This window comes from Triticum dicoccoides, chromosome 6A, assembly GCF_002162155.2.
Source record: "Triticum dicoccoides isolate Atlit2015 ecotype Zavitan chromosome 6A, WEW_v2.0, whole genome shotgun sequence".
Taxonomy (NCBI): Eukaryota; Viridiplantae; Streptophyta; class Magnoliopsida; order Poales; family Poaceae; genus Triticum; species Triticum dicoccoides.
The window spans coordinates 620,086,998-620,098,074 of record NC_041390.1 but is presented as its reverse complement, the minus strand read 5'-3'; the positions used below and the strand labels follow the sequence as shown (position 1 = coordinate 620,098,074).

General features: G+C 46.2%; 2 protein-coding genes across 3 annotated transcripts; one reads left to right on the top strand and one right to left on the bottom strand.

The window, feature by feature from the left end:
• Window positions 1–206: 206 nt before the first annotated feature.
• On the top strand, window positions 207–4,698 carry LOC119318561 (serine/threonine-protein phosphatase PP1). Of its 2 annotated transcripts, none has more exons than XM_037593140.1 (5): window positions 207–442; window positions 644–846; window positions 2,172–2,731; window positions 2,820–3,014; window positions 4,273–4,698. In XM_037593140.1, the coding sequence occupies exons 2-5, from the start codon at window positions 657–659 to the stop codon at window positions 4,288–4,290; spliced, it is 963 nt and encodes a 320-aa protein (XP_037449037.1). In that variant the 5' UTR covers window positions 207–442; window positions 644–656; the 3' UTR covers window positions 4,291–4,698. The 2 variants fall into 2 exon arrangements, with proteins under 2 accessions (XP_037449037.1, XP_037449036.1); XM_037593139.1 differs by having other exon boundaries at window positions 207–446; window positions 649–846.
• Window positions 4,699–8,513: 3,815 nt separating this feature from the next.
• LOC119318559 (lysM domain receptor-like kinase 3) lies at window positions 8,514–10,500 on the bottom strand. The gene has a single exon (XM_037593138.1). The coding sequence runs from the start codon at window positions 10,403–10,405 to the stop codon at window positions 9,143–9,145; it is 1,263 nt and encodes a 420-aa protein (XP_037449035.1). The 5' UTR covers window positions 10,406–10,500; the 3' UTR covers window positions 8,514–9,142.
• Between the last annotated feature and the right edge of the window lie 577 nt (window positions 10,501–11,077).

Sequence of the window (11,077 nt, the reverse complement as noted above, 5' to 3'; positions counted from 1 at the left end):
CACTTGCATAGTTGCATGCAACCCAACAAAAAATCTGACTAGGAAATGTCAAGTGACAAGGACATGGGGGGCCAAACCACTTTGCAGAAACAACCCCCACACTGTCCTTGTGATCTCCAGAAAGTTGCAAAAGTTGGGGGGCTGGCTGCAAAAGTTGCATGCTTTATTATTCCAGAAAGTCCAATACTAGTCCTTGGGGAATTGGCACAAGGAGAGAGAAAGTGACAGAGAGAGAGAGAGAGAGAGAGGGGGAGAGAGGGGGGAGTGGAGACCCTGACCAATGCCAAGAACAAGAAGAGATCAGTGAGAAGGCCAGGCGAAAATCCCCACCGGGCGAGAAGAGACGAGCTCCGGCCTCCTCCGAGAACAAGAACAAGAAGGAATCCCGGAGCACGAGGGAATAAAGCGGCGGGCGGAGGAGACCGGAAAGGCCGAGGAGAAAAAAGGTACCTTTGGCTCGGACCCTCCCTCCCGGCACAGTGATCATCACGAGGCCGCCCGCAGCCGCCTCCAATCCAATCCCCCAAAAGAGCAAAGCAGAGCGAGATTTGCTCGATCTGTGCTTGATTCCTTTCCTTTTTGTTGCTGTTGCCGGGATAGCTTTGTTTTCTTCTTCTTCTTCTTTTAACTGCCGCCGTTGTTGAAAAGCCCCGGCGATGGAGAAGGGGATGGATCCGGCGCTGCTGGACAACATCATCGCCAGGCTGCTGGAGGTGAAGAGCCTCAAGCCCGGGAAGAACGCGCAGCTGTCCGAGTCGGAGATCAAGCAGCTCTGCGCCGCCTCCAAGGAGATCTTCCTCGCGCAGCCCAACCTCCTGGAGCTCGAGGCCCCCATCAAAATCTGCGGTAATCCCTCCCCTCCCTCGATTCATCCCTCTCCCTCTCCCCGTGCCGGCCGCCCTCGGAATGCCATCTCGGGGGATCGGTCTCGCTGGTCAACGCGTGGTAGGTGGCTGGTTTGCCATGTTTTTTTCTTCGGGGCCGGGGAGTTCGGTAGAGATTCATCGTCTGCAGTAGCTCTCCTCTAGTGATTCCAGCACTAATTGGGATGAAACTCTCTTCGAATTACTCTGGTTGTGCACATCCAAAGATGTTCCTGGCTGATAGAAAGGTCATGCTCTGTATCTGGTGGTGGGTGGGTAATAATTTGCAAGGTATTGGATGTTGTACTGAGTGCTTCTTGGTGGGTAGTTTGCGAGGTACTCATCCAATTGAATGTGTACTGGGTGCTTCTTGGTGAGCCATTGCAGCATCAATGGGGTTTATGATCAATTAACCATGCTTGCTAAGTTTTAGGTGCTTCAGAATCTGACAAAAGGCCAGATTTAGTTGGGGTTCTGTTCATAATGGAAATCTGCCAATGTTTTATTTGATGGGTCCGTTTGGGATTTGATGGTGTTGATTGACTTTTGGAGACCCATATATTATGAGTGTTGTTTATCATTGTGCGCAGTTGTAAAGCAGCATATTTATCCATTCAGGATTTGTTGTTATTGCTTTACTTTGGAGAACCATAGATTATGTATTTTGTTTTATCATCGTGCACAGCTGTAAAGCAGTATATTCATCCGTTCAGGATTTGATGTCATTGATTGAGTTTGGAGAACCATCGATTACATATATTGTTTATCATTGTGCACAGTTGTAAGGCAGTATATCAAACAAAAAGCTTTCCTTTGGTAATTAACTGTAGGCTGGAGAATTGGCATCCCTCGCCATGTATATAACAGTATTGGATGGTTAGTTGTTCAGCTAGCTTATTGTCAAAGTGTTCGGTTTGAGAATTAAGATGAACAACTGATGATTGGAGTTTCAGTTTGCTGACGAAACACAGCTGTTTTAGTTCTCTAAATGTTTTTCTTTCATATTTCTCACTGTTACACTTCAGGCAATGGTTGTGTATATCAGGTCTATGTGTCATTTTATTTTGCCTAAAGTTATGGTATATCACTTGTGTCATACACTGCATGATACGCAAGGCTTTTGCGTATTCACAGAAAAAACAAACTATATGTCATACTAGATTCTTACAGTAGAACATTTTTGAATAAAAATATATCAACAACTTCTGTGATTTTTTTCCTTCTGAATCTGTGTTAATTTAAAGAAGCTTGATCAACTTACCGAAAGCTCCATACTAATGTCAATCTTGCATAAACTATTCTGATCAGGTGATGTCCATGGCCAATATTCTGATCTCCTGAGGCTCTTTGAATATGGTGGATATCCTCCTCAGTCCAACTATCTTTTCTTGGGCGATTATGTGGACCGGGGAAAGCAGAGCCTTGAGACAATATGCCTTCTTTTGGCATATAAGGTCAAGTATCCTGAGAACTTCTTTCTTCTAAGGGGCAACCATGAATGTGCATCAGTAAACCGCATCTATGGGTTCTATGATGAGTGCAAGCGCAGATTCAGTGTAAAACTCTGGAAAACATTTACAGACTGTTTTAACTGCTTACCGGTATCAGCGTTGATAGATGAAAAGATTCTATGTATGCATGGAGGTCTTTCCCCAGAGTTGAACAAGCTGGATCAAATACTCAACCTCAATCGCCCCACAGATGTGCCTGATACTGGGTTACTTTGTGATCTTCTTTGGTCCGATCCTTCGAATGAAGCGCAAGGGTGGGCTATGAATGATCGAGGTGTCTCATATACATTTGGACCTGATAAAGTGGCTGAATTTCTTGAGAAGCATGATTTAGACCTCATCTGCCGAGCCCATCAGGTGCACTATGCTCACAAAACACCCATCACATCATTTTCCTTGTCAAGAGTATAAATTGATTAGTTATTTTCTGTATATTGGAATCCAGGTTGTTGAGGATGGCTACGAGTTCTTTGCTGATCGTCAGCTAGTAACAATATTTTCGGCACCTAATTACTGTGGAGAATTCGATAATGCTGGTGCCATGATGAGTGTAGACGAGACGCTGATGTGCTCCTTCCAAATACTCAAACCTGCAAGGAAAATGTTGCCTGGTTCAACTAATAACAAGTCTGGATTCAAGGTATGCATAACGAACATGGGAACAATTGGTATTTGGCCATATACATATATACATCACCATGCTTACCTGCTGTTTCCCTTAAAAATTGCCCCATGCTATATTTGCATACTATTCTGTACAAATATATCATTTGGTTGTCTGTTAACCTGCGAAAGATCTGAAGTGAGAACAGAGATGCTAGTGGAGTCATTCACTGCAGAGTTTTGCATCTATTTTCTGTACAAATTCACATTTCACAACACTTCTTTGACCACCAGATGCAAAAACTGCAGATGCACTTCATAGATTTTCTTTCTTTCAGTGTATGCGATACAGTGATAGTATCAATGCACTCTTAATTTTTTGCCTGCATTCCCAGAACGCTTGTTTCTGTTTGTCCTACCTCCTATGCACTTGAATGCTGCTCGAATTCTCATAGTAAGAGTATATTACTTAATGATACTCCCAAGTTGGCTTAAGTCAACCAAATGTGTTAACTAAGCTTATTTCCCTCATTGTTATTATATTGACATAGGGATACATTGACTTGTCACTTGCCGATTACAATTAGTTCTTAGCTCTGACTATTGAAATTCTTCCCTACAACATTCTGACACGGCAATGCTTTATTTACTCCTGGGGATCTTTTTAATCTATTGGACTGTGGTCATGTGTAAAGGTATACTGGAGTCAAACTACTTTGGAACACGTGTAAGCATATTGCAATTTCTAGTTCTGTGGCAGTGCATGTCATTATCATCGAGGGCATAATGGTGTTAGATGTTGACCTCACATGACAGTTCAACCATTATCTGGTGTTATCTACCGCCCTTTCTTTCTTACGATGACATTGTGTCTTTGACCTACCTTCTCTTGTTCCCCACTGAGTGTGAGTGGCAGTATCAGAGCAAGGATATGGTAGATGGTCTGCTAAAGTGGAGGGGAGGAATAGTTAACTTCCTGCTGATAAATCTGATATACAAATTCCAAGGAAATGAATCTTTTATGTGCTTAAATGAAGAACCCATCCATTCACATAAGAACAAACAACATCCCTGGTGCTGAGGTGCCTTGCTTGCCATGGGAATCCATCTGTGAACCTACTGGACTAGCCTAATATCGTGCTAACTGGAAAAAATAATTTAACATGCCACTGGCTCTATGAAAATAATCCTCAGTTGTAATGGCCATGAGTTCTTTCTTGATGTATCAATGATAATGGGTTCTCTTTTGATGTATCAGCTAACCTTCAGTTATTGTCTTTTTTCATGTTTATTAGTCAATGAGAGGATGGTGACGGTGGCACGGCGATTGGTGAGCAAGCTGTGGTCTCATCTGCAGGCAGGCACGTGCCTACTACAAGCGGCTGCGACTAACCGGCGTTTTCGCCGATGCCTCGAGCCCGGACCGGAACAAGAACGCAGATTGTACAACTCTCTCGTCGATGGTCTGTACATCGTTCATGTCGGATTAACACTTGTTGTAATGTATTATTGTTTTTCTACCGTGCGGATCTCTTTATCGTACGAGAGGACGATGTGAATGAAACTGTTGCTCCTCCTTCCCCCCCTCTAAATTCAAAGGATTCAGGCAGGCATATACGCCAATAAAAACTGGTAAGAGTCTTGGGTGCTGGTTGTGGGATCTTGAGAGACAGGGAGAAACATTGCCCATGGTTCTGAATTCGAGCTTGTTCGAGTCTGCAGTTTGCATGGTTTGAGCTTTGCGCAAGAATCTCGATGCACCTCAGCATTTGTTGTCGTTGCTGTTCCATTTAGCTGTGTGTCTGAATATACCAGGCATGTTATTGGGTGGTGGCCTTGTGGGAATGTAAGTTTCTCTGTCAGAATCATGACATCTTGATCCTGGTTCGAGTTAATGTTCTCCTCAGAGAACATGTTTTTCTGTTTCGATAACAGGAGATGAGAAGTGGAGATGAAGAGAATATGTCTCTGTTTTGATAAACCGGAGACAAAAAGTGGAGGAATAGGTTCTGTCGAAAAGATTGCATAATGTACGAATGATTTCTTCGTCAGTCTTTTCTTGCAAAACTGGAGGATGACAAATGCGGAACAAGAAGAATCCGATTCGCCATTGCGACATGCCTCACTCAGCATCACAAACACATCCACATCACTGGAGGTGGAAGAAACAAGAACGATTTTCTGCTCACATCCAAGACAACTTCAACATCACAAACAACGACAATAATTCGAGGGCCTTTTTGGTTGACGGAAATTCAGAACACGTAACACATTGGAAATAGGTAAAACATATGACTGCCAAAAAAACAAATTTAGCTCGAGTCCAGCAGGATTTAGATTATGTTTGATTACACACTAGGAAGAACATGGGGACATTTCGAGAGGCTGGAAACAGTGGAGAATTTCTTACCAAAACGCAGCGCAAATCTTCGTAACCTGCGGGACTGGACTAGATCTCGGTTGGACTCGCGTGTCGCATCGTCTTCTCTTCGCAACTTTCCGGATACTTGCGGTTCGATTTAAACCGTGTTTGGTCTGAAACTCTGAATGTGGTTAGAATTTTGTAAGTTTTATTCTTCGGAAGGCACCATGGATCAATTTAGTAATGTTTTCTTGAGAGCATATGTTTTTTGTTCAAGGACGATAAATTGACAGAGACCCTGTGATGTGGAAATGGTAACAAGAATGTTTTCTCTGCTCTCACCCAAAGATCCACAATTTCATCAACACAAACAAGACTCGGAAAAAATGGGGAAACCGGGGAAACTTTACAGTTATATCAACTCAGATCCAGAAGGATTAAAATTCTTTGCAGTTTTCTTCGAGAGGCTGGAGTTGATGGAAATGTTCCTACGAAACGTAGTGCCGATCCACAATTTTCGTATGATCTTTTTAGGAAATTGTGTAGGGATTGCAGTTGTCAAAAATCCTCTGAAGCAAATGAGGCCAACGCCCCTTGCTCTGCTTCAGTGGTTGTTTTCTTGAGAGCATTTCCGCATTTCTTCATCGGTCTTTTTCTTGGGATCGGAATTCAGGAATTGGTTCTGTCAAAAAAGATGTGGATCGATTTGATCTGTCAAAAAAAGATGTCGAAACAATAAATCACCGGTTGGAATTTGTTCTGTCAAAAAGATGTGGATCGATTTGATCTGTACGAAACATTTCTCCATCAGTCTTTTCTTGCAAGTGAGAGGCAGAGAAATGTTGCACAAGAATCTGATTCGCCGTTGCGATAGGCCTCACTCAAGAGTCAGGGAGACATGATGCAATGTCAAATGTGATTAGACACATCCACATCACACAAAGAAGAAACAGGAGCATGTTTCCTACTCACATCCAAGATCCACAATTTCATCAACACAAACGACAAAATTGTCGAGGTTCTTCAATTCACGGGACACCGAAAACGCGAAAAAGTTTAAAGGTAGAATTTAGGCTCAGTCTGGAACAAAGGAAAGGCGTAGGAATTTTGGAGGATTAAAACCATTCGCACCTTCTTCGAGAGGTTGGAGCCAATGGAATTTTTTCTAAGAAATCCTGTAGGGATTACAGCTCACATAAACCCTGACTAGCCACAGTGGAGAGTAACATACACTAGTAACATACACATATCCCTAGGCTATGTTACTACCTTGATAGTGGGTAGTAACTTAGATGTGGTGTCATGCAAAGCTTCATTTATTAGGTTATAGACTCATATTGCATTGGGAGATGTGATGTTAGAGTAACTAGCTAAGTTACTAGAACTACCTCTCTCTTCATTAACTCATTGCCACATAGACAAATTTGCTGAGTTGGACTCGAAGTTACTGCTGAAGTTACTCCCATTGTGGCTAACCAAATGAGGCAATGCCCAATGCTCTGTTTCAGTGTGGATGGACTCTGCCTGACATTCTCCACTCACATGTTTTTGTCAACAATGTCAGATATACTCACTTTTCAGTGTGGATAGAGAAAGAGTTTTGCATATCAACCTTTTTTTCCTTCTAGCTTGACAAAGCTGGATCTGTGTAAACTAAATCACAAACCACTCATGTGCACATCAGCAATAAGACGCATCGAAATTTGAGGACAGAAATTCGAGGGCCTCTTTGGCTCATGGAAATTCAGAACACGTTACACATGGAAATAGGTAAAACATAGGATTGCAAAAAAGAAATTCAGCTCGAGTCCAGTAGGACTCAGATTATGTTTGAATACAGGTTAGGAAGAACATGGGGAGACCTTTCGAGAGGATGCAAACAATGGAGATTTTCTTACCGACACGCGCCACAAATCTTCGTTGCCAGTAGTACTGGACTAGATCTCGGTTCGCATAATTCGAGCATAGTGCAAGAATCTTTGTGCTGTCACGTTGTCTTTTCTTTGTCATCTTTTTGAGTACTTGAGGTTCGATTAAAACTATGTTGGTCTGAAACTCTGAATATGGCTAGAATTTAAGTTTTATTCTCCGGAAGGCACCATGGATTCTGATTCAAGTTAATGTTTTCTCGTTCAAGGTGGATAAATGACAGATGAAAAGAGGAGATGACCCATCGGAATAGGTCCTGTCGAAAAGATGGTTACAGTGGATCAATTTGATCGGTTGAAGGCATTTCTTCATCGGTCTTTTCTTGCAAGCGAGAGGCAGAGAAATGCTGCACAAGACAGGCCTCACTCGGAGTCAAAAGAGACATGATTTGTCAAATGGCACTAGACACATCCACATCATTTGAAGAAGAAGCAAGAACAATTTCATCGACACAAACAACACATTTTTCTTGAAAACTTTGTGTTGCGGGCAGAGATTACGCTTGTCAGAAATCCTGTGAACCAAATGGCAAATGAGGCCAACGCCGCTTGTTGCTCTTTTTTCAGTGTGGATGGACTCTGCCTGGCATTCTCTACGTACTCACATGTTTTTGTGAACAAAGCTAAATCTTTTCACAAAAAACATGTGGGTGGAGAAAATGTTTCACAAAGAAAATCTGATTCGCCGCTGTGATGGGCCTCACTCAGAGCCAGAGAGACATGATGCAATTGTCAGATGGGACTAGACGCGTCCATATCACAAGAAAAGGAAACAAGAATGTTTTATCTGCTCTCATCCAAGATCCACAATTTCATCAGCAGAAACAATGAAGTTGGTGACATCTTTTTTAGTGTTTGGGAAAAGTAAATCGTACTGTATTACTCATCCAGGGCCAACAATACCACAGTTTTTTTTCCTGCGAGGGAACAATACCACAGTTACATATAAGTTTAACAAGCCATCTGGCCCCGGAACCAATCCAAACAGCTGTTTTAAATTTTTGTCTACCGTATTTTGCCATGAAAATCACTAGCAAGGTCCTGGTTGCGACTAACATGAGTAATACGAACTACTCCCTCCGTTCCAAAGTACTCGTCGCAGAAATGGATGTATCTAGAACTAAAATACATCTAGATACATCCATATCCTGCGACCAGTAATTCGGAACGGAGGAAGTATTACTCCAGGGACTCTCATCAAGTCTTTGTTTAACAAAACTCCAAAAAACATGGAAATTGGAGAAACATTAAGTTTAAAAGTCAACTCGGATCCAGCAGGTTAAAAAACTCTGCAAATTTCTTCAAGAGGCTGGAGTGGATGGAAATTTTCCTATGAAACATAGCGTCGATCCGTAATTTCCCTATGAAATTCAGGAAATTGTGTAGGGATTACAGTTGCCAAAAATCCTCTGGACCAAATGAGGCCAGCGCCCCTTGCCCTGTTTCAGTGTGGAATGGACTCTGCATCTGCATGACATTTTCCACTCACATGCTTTTGTCTACAAAGCTGAATCTTTTCAGATGTAGGAGTAGGAGTGTTGCATCAACCTTCTTTTCTTAACAATGACAAAGCTGGATCTGTGTAAACTACTCTACATCACAAACCACTCATGTGCACATCAGCGGTAAGAACCAAGAGCAAGAGGACAAAGACGCCAATGGTGATTTATCTGTACACATGTCCACATTAGCAGCGGTAGCACTCATCTGTTGCTAGCATCAAAGCATGTGATAGCCACGGCAACATCAATCAATCAAAACTAATCTATCAACAATTCTCTCAACAACATGATCATGCCACACGAAGAATTAGAATCACAGCTTCGGCGAGCAATTAAATCGGCGATGGCGCACGGCGGCAGTTAGAATCTGAGTTCACCTGGGAGCCATGGAGATGGAGATGTCGGTGGGGATGCGGAACTTGTCGGCCCAGTCCTGCGCCTCCAGGAACAGCTTGGACACCTTGGCGGCCACCCACGACATCTCCGGCCGCGCCGCGGGGTCCTTGGACACGCACTGCAGCGCCAGAGTGGTGAGGGCCTCCGCCGCATCGACGGGGAACGAGTCCTTGAGCCGCCGGTCCACCCACTGCCGCATCCCCTCGCCGCCGCCGGACGCCGACGCGGCGGAGGCGCTCTCGATCAGCGAGGTGCGCTCGTAGTCCCCGGTCGCCTTGTTGAACTCGTACCGCACCGGCTCCTGCCCGGACACCAGCTCCAGCAGCAGCACGCCCAGCGCGAACACGTCCGACCGCCGCGTCGGCGACCCGCCCGCGGTCAGCTCCGGCGCCATGTACCCGCGCGTGCCCTCGATCCGCCTCCCGCGGCTGCCCGTCCGCCGGTGCCTCGCCTCCTTGTCGCCGGATTCGTCGTCCGGGAGCTCCCCGGCGAGGTCCGCGGACCCGAAGTGCGCGAGCTTGGCCCGGAGGAGCGGGCCCTGGCCGCACACGAGGACGGAGGAGGAGGAGAGGCGGTTGTGCACGGTCCCGGCCTGGAGGTGCACGTAGCTGAGCGCGTCGCAGGCGTCGGCGGCGAGGCGGAGCCGGGAGTGCCATGAGGCGAGCGGCGTGAAGGACGGGTTGTTGGCGCCGCGGAGCAGCGAGGAGAGCGGCGCCGCGCCCGGGACGAGCTCGTAGGCGAGGAAGAGGGCGCCGTCGGGGGAGGCGGCCGCGCCGTAGAGCCGCGCGATGGCGGCGTGGTGGCAGTGGCCGAGGACCGCGAGCCGGGACGACACCTCGGCCGGATCCCGCCGCAGCGCGCGGCGGAAGACGGCGGCCGGGTGGCCCCGGAGCGCGCATCTAAACGAATTGGACGACCCCGGCGCGAGGCGGTGCGCGGGGGAGAAGTTCTTGGTGGCGGCGGCGAGCTCGGCGAAGGTGAGGAGGAGCGGCAGGTCCGGGAGCGAGTCCCTGAGGGCCTGCAGGGAGGAGGCCGCGGAGGAGGAGGAGGTGGAGAGCGCCGCCGAGGAGGTGGAGTAGGAGGTCGGGTGGGTGCCGTTGGTGTTCGCGCGGGGCGAGCGGCGGCCGTGGGCGGTGGCCGTCGGGGCGGTGGCGGAGGAGCGGGCCATGGACGACGGCGCGGCGGCGGTGGCCGTGGCGCTCTTGGTCTTGCACATCTGATGCCTGCGGAGGCCAACCATCGGCGACCAGAGAAAGAAGCTCGTCGGACTTTCTTGCTTGCCGACCAATTTGCTGGCGTGATAAAGGTTTCGCCTTTGGTTGTTTTTTTCTTCGTCTGCTATCTCGCTCGCTTTACCTCGCCGAGTTGTTGCCTCGAGAGGAGGAAGACGGCTGGTCGACCGGTCAAACGCGAGTCAAACACCCGCTGCATTTTGAATTGTTCTGAATGAAAAATTCTTGTTCAGCCGTTTATCCGTTTTACATTTAGAGTCAAAGGGATCCGTAATGGGGTGAATTTGGTCGGAATGATAAATTTATCTTTCGTCTCCTCATCGCGATAACCGTCGCGAAATCTAGGGTTCGATGTGTCATCTCTAATCTTTGGGATGACATGCTCGACCACCATATTGATCTCAACTCACAAAGGAGGTGCGGCAAGAAACTAGGAGCGGCGAGGAAAAAGAGGAGGTGTTAACTAGATGCATTGACAACGATGGAGGCAACCTTTCACTTCTCGCTATATTGTCATTGCTCCAAATGATAAATTTATCTTCTTCCTCTTCATCGCCGATCATTTGATAACCATCGAGAAACCTAGGGTTCGATGTTTCGTCTATAATCATAGGGAGGAAATGCTCGACCACCATATTGATCACGACACACTGAGGATGTGTGGGGAGAAACTAGGAGCG

Bases quoted from the DNA above. Each gene is read 5' to 3' on its own strand.
- LOC119318561 (XM_037593140.1), top strand. From the start codon at position 657: ATGGAGAAGGGGATGGATCCGGCGCTGCTGGACAACATCATCGCCAGG. The intron at 847-2,171 runs GTAATCCCTCCC...TATTCTGATCAG, and splicing joins GGCCCCCATCAAAATCTGCG to GTGATGTCCATGGCCAATAT. The intron at 2,732-2,819 runs GTGCACTATGCT...ATTGGAATCCAG, and splicing joins TCATCTGCCGAGCCCATCAG to GTTGTTGAGGATGGCTACGA.
- LOC119318559 (XM_037593138.1), bottom strand. From the start codon at position 10,405: ATGGTTGGCCTCCGCAGGCATCAGATGTGCAAGACCAAGAGCGCCACG.